The following is a 24,533-nucleotide window of genomic DNA, read 5'->3' on the forward strand; positions in this document are numbered from 1 at the left end:
TTTCACAGTTGAAAGATCTTATAAATATATAAAAGGTGGCCAAGTAGTAACGGACTTATAATGCGAAAATGCTCCGGTTAGCTTGTGTACTCTTCCTAGCCATCCTGCCGTGGTCAGCAGATGCACAGAATGTGAATGACAACTGTGGGCTTTCTGGCAATGTAACGGCGATCAAGGACGTGCCATGGATAGCATCGGTTCAGCATGATAATAAGCACATATGCATAGGGACAATTCTTAACACAAAGCACATACTAACTGCCTCGGAGTGCCTGAAAAGCAGGAAAATACCAGGTCTTAAGGTTCGCGTGGGAAATGCCAATCGGGACTCAGGATTGGCTATGGCAGTTTGTAAGGTTCTACCCCATCCGAACTCCGTCGGCCAAAAAGGGTTCGGCAGCAATCTGGCCTTGTTGACCCTCTGTGAACCACTGACCCCCTCTGAAGAGGTCAAGGAGATCGCCATAGTTGACACAGAGCCCGATAAGGACTCCAAAGCCGAGGCCTCGGTCGCTGGATGGGGTTCCCTCAGCTGGTGGCGATGGATTGTAAAGCCATGCTGGACTGTCTCATCGGCGGTACTGCGGAAATCCAATGTCCAGCTCATGGATGTAGATAAATGCGCCAGTGAACGCAAGGGTTGGAATTGGTTCTCCAATCCACTGGCAACGGATCTTAAAGTTTGCACTGCTAAGAAGGAGAAGTACTGCTCCTTCGACAAGGGTGCTCCTTTGGTCATCGATGGCAAACTGGCCGGCATATTGGTCCTTGGCGATTGTGACCGAAAGCCCGATGTCTTTGTCAGTTTGTTCAAACACAAGACTTGGCTACAAGCTAATACTAAGGACACGTAATTACTGAAAGTTAGAGACACTATTAGCTGTCCTGCATAAAATCATATAATTATTTTTAGTAAACTGAATAATGTTTATTTAATCAAATAAACGTCACAATTTTGTATTATTACCTTATATTATGCGACGAGGGTATAGAATATGTAGCAGGAGAATATCCCATGACATATAGAACTCATAAGTGGTAAGTCCCTTTCAGCACTGGCTTGAGTCTTTCGGGCTTACTGACTGGTTTTTTTTATTGCAAGAAAAAAATTATATATAATGAAAACTATAAACACATTATTCTGTAGGTTGCGTGATTTTTTACGCTAGCGTTGGTAAAAAATCAACCAGTTGGTAAGGCCATGGTTATTTCAATTAAATTTGAAAAAACATAGAATACCAGAGAGCATTGCGTAAGTGAGAAAAATTAAAAATCAATTAACCATGACACAGTTGAAAGGTCTTATAAATAGTGGAACCCAATCAATAACGAACTTAAAAAAAACAAAATGCTCCAAGCAGCTTTTGTACTTTGTCTAGTCATCCTGCCCTGGTCGGTTGTTCCAAACATTCGGGTAGGTGAATGTGAGTCGGCTGGCAAACGACCTTTGGCCAAGGATGTGTCATGGCAGGCATTGGTTGATTTTAAAAAAATGCACATATGCAACGGAGCTATTTTGAACACCAACTACATCCTAACTGCCTCGGATTGCGTCAGAGACAAATTACCATCTGATCTGAGGGTGCGATTAGGCCATACTGAGAAATTCACTGGAGATATTGCGGGAGTTTGCCAAGTAAAAATCCATCCTCAGTCCAGCAAAACAAAGCAGGGCAGCAATCTGGCCTTGTTGAAGCTCTGCGAACCTCTGGACCCCTCTGAAGATATCCAGAAAATCCCCATATTCTACAAGCAGCCTAAAAACGGGGCTGAGGCGTTCATCTCTGGATACGGATCCTATAACAACTCGTATTATACTTGTCAACCCCATATTTTACGAAAGAAATCTGTGCAACTGTACGATCTAAGGGCGTGTGCCGCTAGGCGAAAAATATCCGCTCCGACCATCAGCGTTACGGGTCTTAACATTTGCGCCGAGAAGAAGCAGAGGTTATGTTCCTTCAATAAGGGTGCTCCATTGGTCATAGATGGCAAGTTGGCGGGCATTTTGTCGTTTGGGGATTGTTCCATTGAGCCCGATGTTTTTGTCAATGTGTTCTATCACATAAAATGGTTGCAAGCCAATACAAAGTAGATATAATGGGCAAATTTTAAAAGTCTTTGCATGTACTTCAATAAAATAAAATTCATTGCATCTTTAAAAACTATTTTAGACGAACTTTATTTGGGAGCACTTTTGGACTTATGAAACTGAAATTAACTTAAAAGGTCATGGCAACATAGAGAAAAATGGGTCTGTAGTTAACATATTTTATGAATTTATATACTAAATCATGTTTAAGTTGACATGACTTTTTTAATAAATTCCAGTCATTTAGTCAATTACAAATATAGTTACAATTACATCTAATGAAAGCATTACTAAAGATTTTCTTTTTGAAAGACTTAAGTTTAAGTTAAGTTACAGAACCAGAGGTTGACATTTTAAAACTGAATGGGCACGGTGTTATACCGTAAAATATTTTTAAGCCGTTCAGCATAACAAATTCATTTTTAAGATTTTTCTCTGGTACGTACTATAAAATCCGCAGACCTCGGTGTAACCAATTTAATTCGCTATAATGTTGCTAAAAGCTCTACCACTCCTTCTAGGGTTATTCCTGCTCGTACTTTCCGATCCCGATCCCGAACCTGCAGTTTATGACGATGCAGAAGAGGAGATGGTTAAGTGCAACAATAGGACACTTGGTGGTACACCCGTGGATATAAACACAGCGCCATGGACGGCATCAATTTCGATCACGGAAAAAGCCAAGTGCGCTGGTATTGTCTACAATTGGAACCACGTACTAACGGCTGCCAAATGTGTGGATGGTTTTATGAACAAGGCGATAAAGGTGCGCCTGGGCAGCACTGATCGCAGCACTGGAGTTACCGAAGTCGCCGTTTGCAAGATCATCGTTCATGAGAAGTTTACCACCCACACCATTCACAATAACTTGGCCATGTTGAAGTTGTGCAGCCCGATCAAGCCCTCTAAAACGATCAAGAATATCCAGGTGATAAACAAGTTACCAGCAGATGGCACAAAGACAGTATCCCATGGCTGGGCATCCTTCCGATGGTGGGCAATGTTTTGGACCAAGTGCGTCGATGAATTGGCTCACAAGATGCTGAAGGCGGAAGTGAAGTTTTACAATCACAATAAGTGTCTGGGCTTGTGGCCGCAAACGAGTTTTGCCAGAGATACCAATCCCAACGCAAAAATCACAGAAGACTTGTTCTGCACCAATAAGGTCGGTAATGAATCCTGCTCCTTCGACATGGGAGCTCCCCTGACCCTCGATGGCAAACTGCTCGGCATCCTGACCAGGGGCGGCTGCTCCCAGCGACCTGAAATCTACACCAATCTCATCAAGTTCAAGGCTTGGCTGGATAAAAATTCAAAGTAACAACGCCTTAAGTGAGGGTAAAATATTATAATAAATACATGTTAATTGGTAACGTTTCTTTCAATCAGCACATATTTTAATAAATATATATCCTTGTCATTAGCTTCATGTAAAGCTACAGGTAATGGCCAAAGAAAAATCCAATTATTTATTAAAAACTAGAGAAACCATGAAAACATGCGTTTACACATTCAGACGAAAATGGCTAGTTAGACTCGGCTAGTAATCATTATCAAGAATTTACATACTTTATAATGTCGGAAACGCTTCTACCTTCTACCTGTTACATACTTCTTTCCGAATAAAATATACCCTTTACTCTATGAGTAACGTGTATTAATACATACCTTGTGTTGTTCTTAACGTAATGTAAAACTAAAGGTTGAAAACTAACCTCGGTTAAACCTTTTTAAAAGGGCACAATAAAATCCAATTTATTTATTTAATTATTCATAATTGTTAAAACTATGCAGTTCTGATAAAAGTAAGTAACAAGCAATACTTCCTACTAAGATAGAACTTAGAACAGAATAACTACTTATACACTGAAAAAAAAACAAAAAGTTTCTTATTCGCTTTTTAATTTATAAAACAAACCATTTAAAGACTATAAACTTTTATTTAAATATGAAAAAAAATGTTGTCCTTAAGTTGTTAATATGATTTTCATTAAATATTATTTTTTGGATTAAATTTTAATGCGAAGCACTGAATTCATTATGTAAGTACTTACATTTACTATTACACTTTTCTCAGTGTAGGCATACCATTACTCAATTTGAGGTATGACTTCAGCGATAAGAAGTGGGGGTTGTTTGCCTATAAAAAGAGTTTCCAAAGCAGAGCCTAACTCAGTTTGCTACAATGATCACGCTGGTGTTTCCCCTTCTACTGGCTGGTTTTACAAGGATTACCTTTGGTGATCCAGAGATCCAGAACCGCATCATTGGAGGCTACTATGTGGACATTGCTGATGCACCCTATCAGGCGGAAGTCATTATTGACGGCACTGCAATATGCAGTGGTGCCATCATAAAAGCAAAATTCATCCTTACGGCGGCTTCGTGTGTTTCTGAATACTATAGTTCGGTTCAAGTGCGTGTGGACACCAATTCCAGGGACTATGATGGTACGGGAACATTGGTGGATGTCTGCAATATCATCAGTCATCGTGGATACAATTACTGGCGCTTCGACAACAATCTGGCCCTGCTAAAGCTGTGCGAACCGCTGAAGACCTCGAAAACAGTGAATCCCATCGGCTTGTCTCAGGAACTACCGGTGGATTATTCCTGGTGTGTGGTTTCCGGCTGGGGATCCACCAGTTGGTGGGGCAGCTGGTGGGACAGGTGCTTTGGCAGTCTTCCAGACTATCTACAGATGGTCTGGGTTAGCGTCTACAATCGCGAGCAGTGCGCCGCGGACCGTGGAGTTTGGTTCGGTCTCTGGGATAATGGCATCTCATACCTAACCCTTTGCACCCAGTACGGCGCCGGAGGATGCTCCTACGACACAGGAGCTCCGCTTGTGAGAAATGGATATCTCGTGGGCATTCTATCCGAGGGCGGATGCTCAAAGAAACCCGATGTCTACGCAAGTGTGATTTGGTTCCAGAATTGGATAGAGGATAATACGGCCGACGATGTTACCACAACTCCGTCTAGTAGTACAAGTGTTAGTACTCCAGGTCCTACTTCTAGTTCTATTATTTCTACTAGTGATACACCCAGGACGACACCTTTACCTACATCCATTCCTGAAACTACTTCGAGTACAAAAATAACTCCTATTTCCACCGTTCCCAGTTCCACAATTACTACTAATACACCTACTACTACTTCAGCGCCTACTTCTGTTCCTGAAACCACTTCTGGTACTGAAATATCCTCTAGTTCCACTATTTCCAGTATCACAGAAACTATACCTAGTTCTACTCCTTCACCTAGTTCATCTCCTATACCTACTTCTAGTTCCACTGTTTCCAGCTCCACAGAAACTACACCAAGTACACCGATAACTACTTCCTCCACTACTGCTTCCAGCTCCACAGAAACTATACCTAGTACTTCTCCTTCACCTACTTCTTCTCCTATGACTACTTCTAGTTCCACTATTTCCAGTACCACAGGTACAACTAAGACACCTAGTTCGACTCTTTCACCTATTTCTACTCCGAAAGCTACTACTTCTGGTACTTCAAGTTCCATAGTATCCATTTCCACATATGTAACTAAAAAACCGATAACAACTTCTTCCCCTACTTCTACTCCTATAACTACTTCTAGTTCCACTGTTTCCAGCTCCACAGAAACAGCACCTAGTACAACTGTTTCACCTACTTCTTCTCCTGCAACTACTTCTAGTTCCACTGCTTCCAGCTCAACAGAACCTACACCTAGTACAACTGTTTCACCTACTTCTTCTGCTATAACTACTTCTAGTTCCACTGCTTCCAGCTCCAAAGAAACTACACCAAGTACTACTCCTTCACCTACTTCTTCTCCTATAACTACTTCTAGTTCCACTATTTCCAGTCCCACAGATATTACTATCACACCTAGTACTACACTTTCACCTACTTCTAGTCCTGAAACCACTTCTGGAACTGAAATTACTTCCACTATTCCCAGTTCGACAGATACTACTAATACACTTAGTACTACTAAGTTATCCACTACAAATCATATAGTTAGCTATAGTGATGAAGAAGGTGCTATTCCAGTGACACCAAAGCCTTTAGTTCCATAATTAAAAAACATTTATCATATTTTGGTATTCCATTTTATTTTGTGTTTTATCGTAATGGTCTAATAATTTTACATTTTGTTCTTAATATTGTATATAAGCTATAGAATCCTAACTCTTATCTCCAGACAAATCCATAAAATGTATAAATAAAAAGCTCCCACACACATTGTAAGTTCAACCGCGAAGCCTTTATTTATGTAACATTCTAGAAGTAAGCAATTTTTAATAACTATTTTCAAAATCGGGTTTATGAAATGCTAAATAAGTTCAGGTTAGCTTGCAAATGATTTAGATTTATATAAAATGCGCAGGTCACCAACACCAAATAGAAAACAAGAATTAATACATATGTATATGAGTTACATGATACTAATTAACACCCTTAATAAAAGAAAAACTGTGAAGCTCGATTTCAGAGTGAAGCTTATCTCGATTTATCCTCATGTGTTTGGCTTTTTTCTCCCGAAACCACAATCCTTGGGTTCCACTCAGAGTGTCTAAGGCTACGTCCATGGAAATGTCTACTACAACAGCCCCTGGACATTTGCATTATTCATGCTGGTCAAGTCAAACGGAAACAGAATTGAAGAAAGGTATGCGGCATGATGAAGTTGGGATACTCTTAAAAAATCAAAAAGTAAATATGGTCAGTAGTAGTAAAACGCTCCCATAAAATAGAGAAACCATCTACGAAAATGGTCAAAAGTGCTTGATCAAATTTCCAGCTCTCCCATATACTTAAGTTAATTAAAGTTTAGTTTTTGGTCGGCCAACAAGAAGCCGAAGACAAATTGAGGCATAAAAACTTGGAGACTTGGTGGGGTGGCAAGTCGTGATGAAGAGTCCCCTTAGGTTGACACCATTTATAAAGCTGCCTGGCAGCTGCCTGCATCCATTTGTGGCAAGTGCAACCGCGTTCAGGTTCTGCTCGCCACGTTCGGGCTGACAAAATCAAGATCTGGGGACATGGGATTTACTTGGGCCAGGTTGCCTCGCAGAGGAAAATACTTTTAGTGCAAATTGAAAAGTTCTCTCTGCTTAGACAAATATCTGCAAGAGTGGGCAGCTGCTGCAGATGGCCGATGCTGATGCTCCTGCCTCAAGGACATCGACACGAAAGCCGTTCTGACCATTTATCAGAATGTTATTGGCCGAAAGACAAAAAAAAAGGGGGGAAGGCAACGGGAGAAGGAAAACCAGGGAAAGGACAGCCGGGAGAACGAAGACAACTGCAATAAAATGCAATGTTTCTATTACAGCGATTTACGTGCGCACACCAACGCTGACAGACAGTGAGCACTCTATAAGCGAACAAGGTACTAGCGATTTTATAGAAAGTACGATTAAAGAGTCTTCAATTTAAGAACGTTTCTCCTCGATTAAGTGAGAATGCGAAATTTGAAGTAAAGAACATGTGATCTTGGTGTTTTTCCGCTCTCAATTATTCTAGGTGTGGGACTAACAATTACTAGCAATAATACAAGAATACCATAACTCATTAAACTCGAGTTAAAGTACGAGTAAAGAGTACTTTCTTCTTGAATTCAAGAACGTTTCTTCTCGATTAAGTAAGAATGCGAATTTTGAAGTTAAGAACATGTGCTCTTGTTGTTTTTTCGCTCTAAACTATTTTAGGTGTGGGTCTAACAATTACTAGCTATATCATGTATGTATACTCTTCGTCCCTTCTGGCGAAGATTCACTGTATCTCACGCTCCAGTCCACCCATTTAGCATCACCCTGCCGGGTGAGCAACATTTTTATGGCTTCTTGGACGAGCGGAATGTTCTGTTTTTGGGCAAAGCAAAGTTTTCATGGGTTGCTGTCCCTCGCGCTGCGACTTTTTGTAGTTGTTAGGTTGTTGGAATTGTTGGTGTTTTTGGGTTGTTTGTTAACTAGCAGCAACTATAAGATAAGCAGCCGAAATGTTCCTCTTGCCGCTGGTCAAATGCATTTATTTCCCTTATTCTCCTCGTGTGCATCCATCGTTTCTTCCTTTTTTTTTTTTTTTGGCCATTTTAATTGCTGTTGAACTTGGTGTTTGGCAATTGGCCGGGCAACAAAACAAAACCCATTACACCAAAAAGACCGAGAGCAGCAAATCGAAGCAATATATTTGATTTAACTTGTTTGCACAAAATGGTTCTGTTGGCCTTTTTGCTTTTGGCGCGCACAAATATAAATTTGTTGACGCGCTTTGAAAACTATTTTGGGAATTGCGGAGATTTGTGGGAGAAAAGTAGAATTATTATGGCCAACAGAGCAGCGTTGCAACAATTTATGGCAAGTCGACCGAAGTATGTAAGTAAGTGCGAATTGAATTGCGAAAAATAAATGTTAACTGTATTTTGCACTCAGCATTGAAAGCCGAAATTAGTGCACATATAATGGAAGTGTTTAAATAGTGCTTTTTATTTTATTTTCAAATAATGTACTCTTATTGTTCAGTGGCAACCGCATGCAGGCGATTAAATATTTAAACTCTTTTTCTTTTTTTCTCCATTCACATATTATTTTAACCAAATTTTCATTTTCCAATTAAGTATAATATGTTTTTAATTCATGCACTAGGATATTTAATTGAATTTGTTATGCAAAAGCGATTCTCTTTCTTTCACCCCTTCTTTTTTTTGTAGTTTGCCGCCCAACAACGAAACAATTAAATTTCCCTCCTTATTTGAGAGCCAAAAATAGGGGGCAAAAACATTTAAATTAGGATTAGTTCCGTATGTGCGTGAGCTTTTAAATCAAAACATATGCAAAACATAGACGACGGGTGCAGTCAGCGGGATGCCTTTTTGGCCATTCGGCATATTTCTTTACGCCGCGGGAATATTGATTTGGCCCTGTCCAGGGGTAGAGGAAGGGGATGGGGTTTTTGTCACACACATAAATTAATATCCTAACAACATTTGTAACTGAGCAGTCGTTGCCCGTTGGTCATTGCCCGTGCCGTTTTCCATTTTCCGCTCCGGAACCCCTCGACCATCCCGGACAATCAGAGACATTTGGTGTCCGGCACGTCGTCGCGCGCATTTTCAAATTATATTATTTTTGAATGGCTTTTTAGAAATTAATAATTACATATGACAACCCTGTGTGTGCATGGGTGTGTGTGGGTGGGGGAGAGGCAGTGGGCGTGGCCGGTTGGACGTGGCACTTAATTTTTTGTATTATGCAACTGTCAGCACCCCGGCTTTAATGGCCATTTAAATTGGCACAGCCAGCCATAATAAACTAAAGCTTATGGGAAAGAGCTGGAAAGATTTTCTAAAAAGGGGAACCATTCTTCCTAAGCTTATTTAATTAAAATTGTTGGATAAGTTTAACTGTTTTTTTCTTTAATGGATCTGTACTACCCTTAGGAACTCCAAAAGATAAAATATTTCAAAGGAAATGTTCAATGTATCTAGCTTTATTATTTAGATAGTTATAATTATTTGTAAGATTGTACTCAACCAAGCTTATACAGTGCACTTTAGGGACTTCAAGGAACCCTAAACTATAATGAAAGGGTCCTCTCGTTGCATTCAAAGACGCACTGATGGCTTTTTTCAAAAATGTATCTTCATAAGGCACCGTAGGTTCCAAGAATGAATAGTTTTTGTTTTTCTACATATACATATGTTTACTCTTTTTCAAAGAATGTTTTGAATAAGTCAAAAAAGCAAGAATGATTTTTAGGAAAATTAGTACTTTTAAAAAATTTTGTATGATTAAATATTAAAAAAACTTTGAGACGCAACGACACATTCCTAAAAAAAAATTAGATACAAGATATAAGATATAATAATACATTTATTCCATACAAAAATTTACCAAAAGGACGAGGGTAAGGTTTATTTACTTAGACCACCCTAATGTTCATATGAAATTAATCAAGAGGTCAATACTTAGGTCAGTTCCTTTAACAAATGACTTAAGCTACCAGGCTTTGTAATTTTTCGATATTGTAGGGAGGTTTCCTTTCCACATTCATTTCTTTACGACTATTCCCTTCTTGGTGGCATCTTTTTTTGGGGTCCCCGTACGCAGACCGCCGAATGGTTGTGGATCCCGGTCGGAGACCCAGAGACTTGGAATACTTTGGGATCTCTCCCCCATTATTAATTGCTAACGTGCGCTGATTTCTTTGCTACACTTTTTGCGGCTCTCCATCTTCCTGTTTGTTATTTGTTGCTGCCCTCCTTTTGGCCAATGTTCAGTGCCATTTAACCCTTTCGCTGGATGTGGGTTTGGATGTTCGTTTGGATGTTTTCCACTGGCTGTCTTGTCCATTTGGCCCGGCAGTGACATTCATGCACCGGCGAGCAAAGCGTCGCCCCGGCAGCTGAGCGAGGTCCATGGCCAAAAGGGAGTTGGTAGCGGCGGCTCAGTTTGGCAATAAATCAATGCATGCCATTTGGCTTGGGACAAGCGGCTTTAAAGGCTACGTATTTCTGCAGCATTTAATGCACTCGTTTTGTACTCGGAACTAATGACAAAACCATGTCAAACGGAAGCCATGGCAATGCGGTTGAGCTCCGTTAATTAGCTGCATTTTTACGCGTTGCGTTTGGCTATTGTTTTAACTCTGACTTTGATGAGTCCACCCGCAGCGACACATTAGCCAGTAATTTAAGTATGTGTTGGTATTAAAGGAACTCATATAACTAATTTGTATAAAATAATAGTATATATGCTTTAATTGGAATTTAAATATGGTTGCCCTTAAGAGATATATTTTTATATCAAATAATATACCTTACAATGTCATTCAGATGACTAGCATCTTTGTCGAATAGAAAAAAAAATAGTTTTAACTACAGACTAATATTTCAAAACGTTTTAAAAATCTTTGTCGTCTTAGGAAATTTATATTAATGGAGAAAAGGAGAAATATTCTGAACATACAATGTTTCGTCGCATGCGACCCTGTCTATAAACCCCAAGTGATAAATAAATATTATATTTAAATAGTTATATATAGTTATAGTTATATTATAGTTATAGTTTGAAAAGAGTTTCGGGGTTGATTGATATTACTAAAACCTATTTGGAGCTGCACAAATTAATGCAAATATGTATGACCGATTTGGTTTACGTACATTTTAAACATTTACTTTTGGATTAAAATTACAAAATCTCATTAAATTTGTCAATATTTTGCCACTGTCTGCACTATAGTTGAATTTGAAGAATTTAAGATCGCACACTTGCCGCAAGCAGGCTAAAATGCAACAAGCAATGGCCAGGCAACAGCACATTATAAATTCTTATTGTAAATACGCCTCAACAATGGAACTCTAGCCGAGAATGCAGTTGCAATTTAGTTACTTCCAGCGGTTTGGCTGCCATGGAATGTTGGATTGTGGTGCCAAGGCCAACAATGGGCCATCTCCGAAATATATTGGAAAAAACTGAAAGCTGAATGGCAAACACACCGAAGCGGAGGCTCTTTTCCGGCTGCAATAAATCTGAAAAGGAAGAAAGGGGGCGGGGCAGGATAAGTGGTGTTGCCTTACAAGTTGCCATGACATTGTCATGCATATGAAGTGCACGTACAGGTGCACTGAAAAATATTCACTAACAAGAATATGCTAAATATGAAGCTCTGCCAGTGTCAATTTTACACAGATAAAAACATGTGAGAATCAATTTGATATTCTCAGGTCAAAACCGATAAATGCATTTTGCTTTTCCGCACTCTCTGAAAAAAAATCTAGATGGTTTCAAAAATTATTGTCCCAGAAATACTTGTTCAAACAACTTACTTTGAACATAATACTTTTGAAATACCATATAGTTATTTAAATTTTAAAGAATATCAACATATCTTTTTTCTCAAAACGAATATTGATTGGTGTTAATAATATATATAGTCAATTTGTATGCAAAATGTTACATTTTAATATCATCATGACGTAAGGATCTGAAAGATGTTTTACCAAGTACACGATTTTTCTCAGTGCACCTGCATATGCATCTGTGTGCACAACATAAATGCATGCTCACACAGATACTCACGCAGACCCGGGCATTATCAGGCTGCCTTTTAATTGCAGTTACAGTTGCAGTTGCCTTGGCTTTCTGGCCATGTTTACAAGCTGCGCCAATTTCGCACAGCTATTAAATATTTTTCCAACTGACCCCGACTTCATCCATCCCCTTGCCCCTTGCCCCTTGCCCTTTCTCCCTTTCTCCCTTATTGGTGAATTTGTTGCACAATTTAAGCCGTGATTGTTTCGGCCGCTGCGCTGCCAGCGACTCATTTTAATTTAATTTCTATTTAAATTCATGTCATCTATGCGCGAACAAACTTTCCGCCAACAAATTTTACGGCCAACACTCAGCTAGCAGCTCTGGGCTTAATTACCCCTTGCTTATCAAAACATCTCGAAGAAGCAGCAGAGAAGCAGTAGATGTGGGCCAGTGCCGACGACAGTCGAGTTTCCTTAATGAATTATTTAATCTGCGCCCCTGCCTTTCCGCTTTTCCGCTTTCCCAACCCCCTCCCCCCTAAACGTCTCGTCAGCCACTTGGCAAAATTTTCTCGGTTCGGCTAACCGACATTTTTTGCGCCCGACTTGTCAACCCCATCAGCGAGGTGGACAAATAAAAAAAACACGTTCGGAAAAACTTACATTAAGGTAATTGGTCCACCGAAGCAACACACACACTTCCAAAAGTGTCTTTTTTTTAGCCAGGAAAAATGTAATAATTTATAAGCTCTTTACTGTCATTTACAGCCATTACTTAACCATGCAATGCTTAAAAATCAACTTTATGTTTACCATATGGTAGCCTTTTAGAATATTCACACAATGTTATTATAACAATATAACATTTTTCCAAGCCATATATTTTTATAAATTTGTATTTTATATCAGTTATACATATTGAAGTTTGTTTAATAATAATATAATTAATATATTTAAATTATATGGCTTATGTGGAGGCTTAAACATAAAAAAAACTAACACTAATATGTTAACTAACATTTGGAGAAATCAGGAATAAAAGACATTCTTTATTAAATGTAATAATATTACACTTCCTTATAGCTTAAAGTATTCATTTATTAATGCGTATATTTCTAATATATTTAGCTGAACCTCATCGAATTCAGTTCATCAAATTTAATGTCAATCAAAATTAGGTTCTAACTAACCTTTAACTTGTCGTTATCGAGGAATACGCCAAAGTCAATATTCCCCCTTAAAGGCCAGAGGAGAAAAATGCTTAAGCTAATGCAAATAGGCCACAGAACCTGGCCGACTTGCGGTTGAGGCTGTGCCAGCCATGGAGGCTAATAAGTTAAACGACACCGTGACACAGTTACGAGGGCACATATTAATGCCAAGGCGGCGTGCTGCCCGCCAAACTGGGATCTCAGGATCTACCTCCTTCCAAAGAATGGATAAGGAAGGGGATGGGAAGGGGATGGGAAGGTGATGGGAAGGGGACGGGAAGGTGATGAGGATGAGATGGGAAGGCGACTCCGTGGGTGGTACGGCTGAGTGAGCGTATTTGTTCACCTATTTACCGCGCAAATGAAGTTGAAAATAACTGTGAAATGAAGATGAAGTGCCTTAGTCAACAGGAGCCGAGGCAGCTCAGCAGAGCAGAACACTGGCAGAGTGGCGGCAGAGCGGCGGCAGCGGCAGAAGGACATCCCAGACAGGCCGGCGCCTAAATGGAATGTAAATATTTGAGCAGCGACACAGCAACGGTAGCCTTAACGGTCCTTTCCCCTGGAAAAGAGTGAGGGCTGGGGAAAAACCAAGGAGCATAGGCTTCGGCACTGACTTGTTGGCAACTTAAGTGTCCGTGTGTGAGTGCCACAGCACATCTACATCCATGCATGCCAGCTTGGGATATACACCGAGGAAAAACTTCCCTTCTAAGATCTAATAGAAAATACTTCCAAACGGTCCAAGTTCTAAACATAAAAAAAGTTTGTTTAATTTTAAGCAAAGCAACTTACAACTCACATGAGAATGCAATTTGTGGTCGTTTTTAAAAAGTTCTATCTTCCTTTTGGTTTAAAAAGTTATAGCTTTAAAAACGGCCCTGCTTAATATAAATCTTTGTTTTAACATATTCTAGTCTTATGGCCATATGAACCTTACTCTAATTTTGACTAACTAACTAGTTTTTAAAAAAGGTCATGGCAACCTAGAAAAAAAGGTACATTATTATATTAAATTAAAAAAAAAAACCCTGTTAAACCTGTTTTAAATAAATCCAGGTAATTGGATGGATTCGAAGCAAGTGTTGCATGGCCTTTGGCAATGATGCAAATGAAATTCAACCATCTAATAAATATGGACATATGTGAATCACCAGCTTAATTAGCAAGACGTATTTCGTTTAAACTTCCTTAATTTTTAATTATTTAAGCCTATTGCTATCAAGTTAAACAATTATAAGTTTAATTTTCCACATAAATCCTTTCGGTTGATTCTGTGTTCGCCATGCGTCTCATTTAAGCCAAATTAAGCTGACCTGCATCAATCCCGTTCTCGATTTCTCCAGCCAAATATTTTCCCCGTGTATGTGGTAATGTGTGGCTGTGTTTAACTTGGCAACCGTATGTTTATTTTAGCGCTCTCCCGCCTGACAGCTTCACTCCCCAAAAAGGCCTTAAGCGGCTAAACAATGGCCAAGTGAAGCCATTGAAGGACGACGTGCTCGACGGCTCCAAGATCTGTTTGGGTGTTGGAAATTAAAGTCAATTAAAAGACTCGAGATGTCTGTACTTACGTGTGTGTTTATAGAGCAACTGGAGTAGGTGCTGGGCAATTCCGAGCCATTTTTTGGCATAAATCAAAACGAGCAGCGTGAAGAAGGACGCTTCCTTTGAGTATAAGTAAGTTCAAGGCGTAGCACTAATGTGCAGTGGGGCCCAAAAGTAGGCAACACTTTTGAGGCTAAGCAAAGGGGGTCGAGTAGCCTGGCTTAAATGTGAATAGCGTCTCTGAGATTGAGACTGAATGTCTGCAAAGCCCTTCCAGTCAAGAACTTAATTAGTCCTAGAATATTCTCTGTAAGCCAACAAACATCAAAGCCAAATGCATCAGCTAAAATTAGGGAACTATTTTAAATAGAGCAAGGCGAAGAAAGTTTTTGGGAGGCTAAAAAGGAAGATGGGCTTCAGTTATTGGGAATGGCAACGAGTGATTTAAGCTTAAGCAGTTATAATGAAGAATTTCATAAATCAAATATAATATAATTGGGCTAGTGCTTAAAGATTAAATTATTTAGTGAGTGAAAATTGTTTTATTTTAAATTTTTAAGTTAAGTTAGTAAATCTGTCTCACTTGGCTTTAAGCTATTTAATTACTAATGGGAATTTAAGTTTCATTTATTGGGAATAGCAATAAAGATGGCTTTAAGTGTGTGAACAGATTTAAGGACCATTTTATTACGTTTGATGTCTGGAATTGAGTGCGTCACTTGAGCTTTTATTCGTCAAATAAGCCACAAGAAAGCGGATTATTTATTTTGAATGCAGAATGTTGAATGGAGGTACTACCTGCCCCACAGAAGAAGAGTAAATAACGCACTTCACTTGCACTTCCATTTGGATCCCCGGGATAATCTACTTAGAATCAACTGGCAGTCTGTTTGAGAATCTTTTCAATCGGCTGGAAAATCGCTTATGGACAAAAGTCTCCTTCAGCTCCTGCTGCTGCCTCCATCTCCTGGCAGAGTTTTCATTTAGCTACATTTAACGTCAATTGTTTTATGACTACCAGAGCAGCAGGAAAAACAAAGTCGGACAAAAGAAAGAAAAAAAGACTAGCATGCCGAAAAAAATAGAAGACGATGATTTATTCAACGCGAAGCGGTTAAAGGAGCAAGGGGAAAAATAAATCTTAAAAAAGAAACACAAACTAAAAACTTAGAAGAGAGCGCAGAATTCGCTAAAGTTGCGTTTTCCTTGGCTTTCCTCCGGCGCCAGTCTTTTGTGGAGTTTATCTTGCGGCTGTGGTCGTACTGCATCCACCTGAATTTTACCATGGCCCATGGAAAATGGAGCTTGGAGCATGGAGCAGGTGGCGGCCATTCAGGTGGACTCACTGATGATGTGGTCACGCTTTTCTAAGCGTTTTCTTATCGAGGGAATGAGAAAAAGAGAAACGGCCACGTGACCGCACGCTTTTCCAGATTTTTCACTAAAAGATTTGCAGCATTTCGGCTGCGGCCTTTTGTTGCAGTCGCCTTTTAGCCTTTTGGATTTTAGCCTGGCCGCTTGGTTGCTTGGATGCGGTGCCTAATGGGCAACAGTGCGGCTGAGTGGTTTGGCTTAGCGCCGAGTCCTTGACAAGGCTCTCTCGCTTTGTTTGTAATTAATAACACTCGAAGGTTTTCCATTTCAGCCGCACATTTCCATAATTAAAAGGCAGCAAAATCGCACATTGCCATGCGGCATTGGCTTTAAAGATTCAGCAGATTGCAGCAGCGAAAGGCCTGCATTCCTGCTCGTAAAACGGGTTTAATTTCATGCAACTCGAAAGTGGCAATAAAGACGATGAACGAAGGGAATACCGACATGTACACACATTGCAGGTGGTGGCCTCGGGGCCTCAAGGATTCCAGGATTCTGCGAGTCGCAGGCCATCAAATGGCAATGAAGATGTTCTGGCATTCCGTTGCAGACTCTGTGCGAGTTCGTGCAACAGTTTTGCCATAGAAATCTTTCAATTTGCCTTCAGCTGCCCGAATACGGATAGGATAATGTGCCCAAGTGTTGGGGCGCAAAAAAAATAAATACTCAGCCAGAGGAAAAGTCGACAAAAATCGGGGGGGTAAGAAGGCGAAACAAAAAAAAAAAGAGAGGCTATAGGGTGGCAGCTCAATTGCAGGACAATCAGCACAATTGATTTCCCCAAAGTGCCCGCTTCCGGGCCCCTCTGGCAGCCCAGCATTAAAAGGATTTAATGCCATTTAAGCCAAACAATGTGAAGACAGCAGAAGAAGCCGTCGAGTGGCAGCAGCAGAAAGCAGAAAACGTCAAAAGAGTCGAAACGGCGAAGCGGGCGAATCAGCGATTCCGCCCCTGCCGATCCCCCTGCTTTCACCCAGCTTTCTCCCTGCTTGCCACTCGGCAAAAAGTTTATCAATAAAATAACTTGTCGGCGAGCGGACTCGGGAAGTCTCGAGACCCTGCGAGTCCTGACTGCTGACTCCCTGACTCCCTGAATCTCCGCCAAGTCAAGTCGAAAATTGCAGAAACTTTCTGTCACAGAGAGTTCTGCCCATCCTTCATCCCTCCTGCTCCTTTTGGTCCTTCTTAACCCCTTCTACCCACCCTCCGCCAAGCTAACGGACTGCCAGCTGGCTTGTCAACATCCAAAGGACAATTCAAGTGCTGCAATCCTCGAGAAGTAACTTCAATTGCACTCATAGTTTCGGTCGACTCTCAAAATTGCCATATGACGTATACGCCATGTATGACAATGGCAAACCGACCTGATGTCTGATACCATCCGAGGAGCCCCTCTCGAAACGAAACCAACTTTCCGGCTCCGTCAATTAGTGCAGCTTGTCGGGGGGCGTGGCCGGGTGGGCCTGCCCTGCAATTCCCCCGAATTTGTCTTCCCAAATTGATGGTGCATCGAGGTTTTGCCATCACACATTGACAAGCCGGCTAATTCCATAAAACGATTTAAATATGGCATGCAATTTAAATGGACTTCAGGGAAAGACAAATACAACTTTTAGCTCAGTACTTTAAATACCGGTGACGATTGTTCGGGGGTGGATAGAAAGTTAAGTTTATGGGACTTTTCAAGAACAAATCCTTAGCTGACGTATGTGAATTTTTTAAAATATATTTATGAGGAACTTAAATGAAAATATGCATCAAAAACTTTAAGAAACACTCAATTAAGCCAAAAGTTTACTTATTTTTTTACTTATTAAAATATTAAATTGTAGGTCCTTGATCTGCAACATTAAAGAAAAACCAAAGAAATCCTTTTTGTTTTACTAAATTCTGATAAAATGAAAAATAAATAAATATTTTTTTTTAAATACGTTCGGTTTGTAATACAACTGTGGGTCGATTTCTTTTTATTACGTAGTGCGGGTTTGGTGTACAAAAAAATCAAATAAAGATAAGCATTTACATTGACAGTATCCAACACAAAATCTATTTCTTATGCTTTGTTCAATTTATAAATTCCTACATATGTTGTCTTTACATGAACTTTTTTTTAAAACAAGTAACAGCATTTTTCTTGAAGACAACCTTCACCCCTTCCAGGTAACAAATCTCTCTAAATCCAGGTGAAAGCACACCGATAAATTATTTAATAAACATCCCTACGTGACTCTGACTGTGACCTTCCGCTGGCCACTCGAGGCGACCAGGTGAGAGTGCCGAAGCCAATCCACATACCAATCCCAATGCTAATGACCATTTCCGGAAGGAAGGCAAGGACGTAGCCAAGTGTCAGCCTCGGACTTTTGTTGCACTCCCGACTTTGGATTGTCTCAAGATGTTTCTTCTTTTATGCATGAGGACCTGCAACATTTTGTAGGCCTTCTGCCCAATTTGAAGTCGAAAAAGGGAGGCGAAACGGGCTGGAATTGGGGAAAACTTCGCTGGGCGTTTCGGCAATTTGCAAGTTGACTTTCCGCCGGGTAAGTGGCGAATGTGAAATTGTTTTGCTAGTGGCAATAAAAATGAAGGCAGAACAAAGGCAGCCTGACAGCCGAGAGACAGCAGACGAGATGGCTATAAATGGCTTGGCTCCAAACCCCTTCCACAACCCCTTCCCAACCCCTTCTCGCCCTGCTTTTCCACTCACATGGCTGACTTAAACAAATGACTTTGGGTAACGTCCTTTTGCTTGTTTATGCATAAATTCTAAATAATCCTGAAAAGTGAAATGCGCCAAAAATGCGCTGTGCTCTTTGCCACATTTTCGTAATGTTTGCCAGTAGGATTAGTTGATTCCAAGTGGGTTGGAACCTCTGCAATGCTTATTTCCTCTATCTGTCTCTTTCCAGCCACGCCTCCGCCGCCGCCTACGCCTCTTTCGCCCCCACCGCGAGGATACTAAATATCCTTGGCATATGCGTAATAATGCTGCGTTATCAATTTATCCTTTGTTACTCGAATGAAACTTCCCTTTTTTTTCTGGTTTCAGTTGTATTTTTTTTTTCCTTTGCGAAAAATTCAAATTACGTCAAAAATATCAAGTGAACCGCAATTTTCGTGCTACCAGCCATTATCCTTATTTTGCCGTTGCAGCCTTGTTTTTGTACATATTCTGCAAAAGCCTGGTTCACGGCAAATTTTCAATCAATTGCTACTCTTTCAATTTCATGCATGAGAGCTGCCTAAAAGGTAAAATGTTAGTTGACCAGCCACCAAGCTTCTGCCACCAACCCCCTATTTCGCCGTCTGCCAAAGGGGGGAAAAGCCCCCGGAAAATGGAAAATCACCCCGCCCATTGTTGCGGCTAAAATTGAGGTATTCAAAAACTTTTACGGCCCAGACGGAGATGGCTCGACTTGCACTCGCCCACCCACTTGAATCGTTTATTGTTTTAATTTTACTCACAGGCCAGGCGGCAAAGGCATTTGCACATTGTTTACCATTTACCATTTACCATTCACCATTTCGGAATTTGGCTTAGAGTGCACATTTGTTGGCCAAAAGGGTTGGGGGGAGAAGAAAAGTGTTAGCATGCCATAAGTGAAATTGACTGACGCCTGTGCGTATGCAACATAATATTACACAGCCGTATGGATAGATCCTTGATGGAGATATTGGTCGAAGCCATCGGCTTTCTAGAACACATTTCAAGATACCAAACCAGGTCCGGTGGCAATCCTATGACTACTCTACCTGTCAATTAACAACGACGGAAATTACTTCAACAATAGCCATTGTTATTAGTTATAGGAGTCAGTAACCCACTCTGATTGATAAGTTCCCCCAACAAACAGACTTGGTTTGGGCCCAAGAACCTAATTAACCAGAAACTAGGAAGGGGGCAGTATGGTACTTATCTATACCACCTATTTTCTCTTGAATGTCTTAGTAAATAAATATTACTTATAATACAGCACTTAAGATTATTTTCGATAAGATTAAACATGCACCAACTTAAAAAAAATTTTATTTATATAAATAAATTTACATATTAATATCAAACATAAAATTATTGTATTTTAAAAAGCTAAGAATTTGAAAAGATTTAAAGCTCAAGAAACTGTTTTTTTTAAGCTATAAACTTTTTGATTCCACTGAGAAAACAAAATGACCTACAATTCCCAAGAAATCTTAACTCAACTTATAATTAAATAAATTATTAATAAAGATAAATTAGTTTATATTTTTTTTATTTATTTTTGTTTAATTGTGCTTACGACATTTTTGTATAGCAACTTCAACATTGTAAGTGAAAGGGCACAGCAACACTTTCTTTCTTTCTCAAAAATATTTTATTGCCCTTCTAACATGATTTAACCAAAATAAAAATGTCAGTGTCATAAAAAGATACCCACAAAACTAGTTAAACTCTTTTCTAATCAAACCCTCCTAAACTTTACACCTTTTAGGATCGACTGTTCAGTGCTTACCACACACTCAAAAGACTGCAGTCCTAACTCTCTTAAAAATTCATTGGTCTTAAAGTGGCCTAGTTAAAGGCATTGGCAATCAACAATGCTTGTTGGTCAAATGGAGCCGAATGGTTGCAACTGCCACGCCCCCATCTCCACCGCCCCCCGCTGGGTTGCAATGAAGCCAAGGGCAGCCAGCCGTCCAGTGGGCGAAAAACTGCTTTATTTTAGAAAATTTTGTGGCAGCAACTATGGCGAGTGCAACAATTTGTGCATTTCGCTACGGTCAAGAAGTGGCCGAAACAGCAAACTAAACAAAAACGGCAGTGGCTACAACAAAAAGTTGTTAATTTTTACGTAATGGGAAAAGTTTTTAATCTCGCCGGCAAAACCCGAAACAAACACATGCGAGAGCCCAATAAAATCAGGCTTTATGGTAACTCTGGCAGCAAATAAAACCTCAAATAGACCGGCGAGTAAACCAAAAAACCAAAAATACAGTTGCAGTTGCAGCTGCATTAACAGCAATAACAACAACTGATGAGTTTGAAATAAAAATTAAATTTTTGTGGCCACTTTCAGCCATTTACAATTAACAGGGTCGACCGGGGTCGAAAACTAATTTAGCCGGCAACCTCATAATTAGTTATGCAACCTATAAATTCGATTGGCAACCCATAAATAGTAGCTGTTGTTATCGTTGGTGTCATCAATAAGTGATAAACTTCAGACAAATTTGTCAAAATTAACTGTCACAACATTTTACAAATTGCGGTTGGGTTGGTGGGCGGTTGTTTGTTGCAGCTGTTGATGTTCGTTGGCTGGCTGCCAGCAACATGTTGCAAAAGGATGCCATGTTGCCGCGTGGCCATGAAGCAACATGTGGTGGCATGAAAATATTGGGAGGAAATGTAGAAGCCAGTACTGAAAGCAGTTTATAATATTTTGAATCACTTAATGAATTTAGCTTTTGAACTAATCATACATATCAAAGTACTTTATGGTTTTAAGAATAATTTATTCTTGATTCAAGCACGCACGCTCTCAAAACAAGAATGCTTAGATGTGGAATGCTTTTTTTTATTGTATGCATAAGTTTCCCTTTTAAATAAAAATGTACTCTTTCAAGAACTATTTCAAAAGTATCATTGCTACATTAAGATTAATTACATATTAAAACCCTTAAATATATTTTTGTTCTTGAATAAAAATTCAAAACTACAAAAGGCTTGTTCAATTTCCATCTAATCATGTGTGTGTTTAATGTTCTTGATAATCCCTCAATTTCGCCAATTTCCACTTTGTAGTCCCACGACATCGGTTATTCCATTGCTTCATTAGCGACCGAAAACATTTGACCCATGTTGGGCCAACTTTTTATCATTTAAGCCGGAGCGACACATATCAGCCACAAAAACTAATCAGCACGCACTGTTGAGCTCTCCGCTCGGTTTGAGTGCGAATTGGGGGCTTGGGTTTGCCTTTTTTATTTGAAAACTTCTTGAGAGCATAAATTTCAATCCCGCGAGATATTTGAAGCAGCTGCAAAGTTGGCCAACAACAGCTCCAAATTAAGCTGTGACAGTGGAGTGGCCCGAAACTGAAGTTCCAGCTCTGGAGATCTCTGGAGCTCGGAGCACGGAGCTCGGAGCTCCTCTTTTTTGGCCCCCTGGCGCGAATGGCTGGCAAAGTATTAAAAGTGTCCAAATGATGATTGTTTCGGTTATGGCCAAGCCCTCGGTTTCGGTTTCCATTTCAGTTCCAGTTTCACACCCGGCTAAGACCATCGAGTGCACTGGGAATTGCGCTGTCTGCGGTGTTGCTCCCTGACAAATGTCTTCCGTCTGGTTTTAGTTTGGGATCCGGTTTAACTTTTGGCACGCCCCTGGATTTATTTCAATTTGCAGCAGTTTCCCTGGGTTAAAGACTTGATTTTCACCCCATCGTCTGGTAATTATTCTTCATATTGATTTTCATTCCTCCGGTCAAGGAAGTGCAGCCGCAAGGAGTTGTTAATCATGCAGAATGCCGAGTTGTAGCAAGTACATGCCAAAGCGGGGGTTTATTTACCAGATTACGAGGGTTGCTTAAAAGGTTTTCTTTTTGTACATAGAATTGAGTCCCAAGATGTAGCATTTTATAGCTACATAAAATTAAAACTTTAAGCGTGCTTATCTCGGAATGGTTTTTAACGAATATTATTTCGTTCTGGTCACGATTCCTGGTCATATCTTTTTTGCTACTTATAAAAAATTATTATAATGTAGCTGATCAATTATATTTTTATTTATTTAAAATTTTTTGAACTCCTTCAATGTTATTTTGCAAGTACAAAGGGCATTCTTAAATTTTATGTATTTATTATTGCCACCAGAATTTGTTTACTTTTCGCGAGCGACACGAAAAAATGTTGTTCAACAACAATGGTGGCATTTTTTACCCACATCCCCCCCATATTTATGGGTCCAGGGTATAAAGCTACCCGGGCTATGAAGTCAACGGCATCAGAGACAAGGGCGCACACAAAAACCCGCAGAAAGCAATTATGCTTAAATTAAAACTCATTCATTTGTGGGGGGTAGGGAAAAGGGGTCGGAAAAAATTGCAGAATCCATAAGAGAATCGTTTGTTAACATATATATATATATACAAATGCGCATACAGATGAATGATAAATATGTGTGAATATGAAAATTCAATGCCAATGCCCAAATAAGTGAAAAATTTATGCAATTCCTTTATTTCGCTGGAGTTTTTTCTCATTTTCCCCGGCCAAAGAAAAATTGTTCAAATTCAACGGATGCTGCGGCATTTCGCTGTTTGTTCTAGCCCCTGCCATTTTATACCCCCCATTAAAATGAACCCAAAAATGGAGCTGAGAGAAATCAATGGCTAAAATATAAAGTACCAAAGTATACGGTCGCTTGGCTTGCATGGCGTATGCTTGATTTGTCGCACATTACGCATACGCAATGACTTTCCGATTGCAGCCAATTAGATGCCGAAACAGATGCCTTAAAGTTTTCAGTCCACCCGGCCCCCCATCTCCGAAACATGTATCATACACAGAATTTTGATTTGAAGTTGGGGCCATCATTTTGCCTGCTTTTGTGTTTTGTTTGGGGTTTTCTGTTTGTTCTGCCGCTCCTACTTATGCTTTCCCTCCTTTTATTCTATTCTTTATTATGCAGTAAACTTTCTCGGCAGCCGAGCAAAGTTTTCTTCAAAAACGGGCCAAAACGAGGGAAAATAATTTGTGAAAAAAGAAAGTTTTTGGCGACCATATCCAGGAGAGAGTACGTGACGGGTACCTTAGACTAAATTCAATTTCATTGTGTTCAAACGGGGGGGGGGGGGGGGGGGGGGGGATGTTTTAAAAGGGGGTTGTAATGCATACTTGGTTGCCTGGTTACGTGAGCCTGCTGAGCCTACTTGGCCCAAAAGGAATCGCCGTATGGCGGAATTGGCCTAATTAAAGACGGGTCAAAATTGAGTCCCAGCTGTTGCAGTTAAATATATATTACATAAATTCTATAAAACAGAATAATAATATAGAAATAAAACAAATCGGGGGAATGGGCAAAATATACGAACCTCTTGGCCTGCTGACATCCTCGCTTTGGGGGCAGCATTATGGCTATCATAACTCAGCCAGTCAAGTCCTTCATCTTCATCGCGCTCTAAGCTGCACTTTGCCAGTTTCTTTTCTCCCCTTTTTTTTTTATTCGAGGTAGGTCCTTCTCGCCATTTTTATGGCCTTGTCAGGCGAGACTTGTTTGTTGCTGCTGAACTATTTAATAATGTTGG

General features: G+C 40.0%; 5 protein-coding genes across 5 annotated transcripts in view; all 5 read left to right on the forward strand.

Annotated features, from left to right (window-relative positions):
- Window positions 1–68: 68 nt before the first annotated feature.
- LOC119549805 (trypsin-7-like) lies at window positions 69–854 on the forward strand. Its single transcript, XM_037858073.1, has one exon. It carries the CDS (start codon window positions 69–71, stop codon window positions 852–854), a length of 786 nt encoding a protein of 261 aa, XP_037714001.1.
- Window positions 855–1,492: 638 nt separating this feature from the next.
- Window positions 1,493–2,095, forward strand: LOC119549819 (trypsin-like). Its single transcript, XM_037858097.1, has one exon. It carries the CDS (start codon window positions 1,493–1,495, stop codon window positions 2,093–2,095), a length of 603 nt encoding a protein of 200 aa, XP_037714025.1.
- Window positions 2,096–2,582: 487 nt separating this feature from the next.
- On the forward strand, window positions 2,583–3,413 carry LOC119549821 (trypsin alpha-4-like). The gene has a single exon (XM_037858099.1). It carries the CDS (start codon window positions 2,583–2,585, stop codon window positions 3,411–3,413), a length of 831 nt encoding a protein of 276 aa, XP_037714027.1.
- Window positions 3,414–4,277: 864 nt separating this feature from the next.
- On the forward strand, window positions 4,278–6,588 carry LOC119551785 (flocculation protein FLO11). The gene has a single exon (XM_037861329.1). The coding sequence runs from the start codon at window positions 4,278–4,280 to the stop codon at window positions 6,159–6,161; it is 1,884 nt and encodes a 627-aa protein (XP_037717257.1). The 3' UTR covers window positions 6,162–6,588.
- A 12,161-nt stretch (window positions 6,589–18,749) lies between these two features.
- The window catches only part of LOC119551788, a 40,550-nt gene continuing 34,766 nt past the window's right edge, over window positions 18,750–24,533 (forward strand). The window contains exon 1 of the mRNA XM_037861334.1: window positions 18,750–18,794. The gene's annotated coding sequence lies outside the window, so the exon portion shown is untranslated. The remainder of the gene's footprint in view (window positions 18,795–24,533) is intronic.

The sequence above is a fragment of the Drosophila subpulchrella genome, chromosome 2R (genome assembly GCF_014743375.2).
Source record: "Drosophila subpulchrella strain 33 F10 #4 breed RU33 chromosome 2R, RU_Dsub_v1.1 Primary Assembly, whole genome shotgun sequence".
Taxonomy (NCBI): Eukaryota; Metazoa; Arthropoda; class Insecta; order Diptera; family Drosophilidae; genus Drosophila; species Drosophila subpulchrella.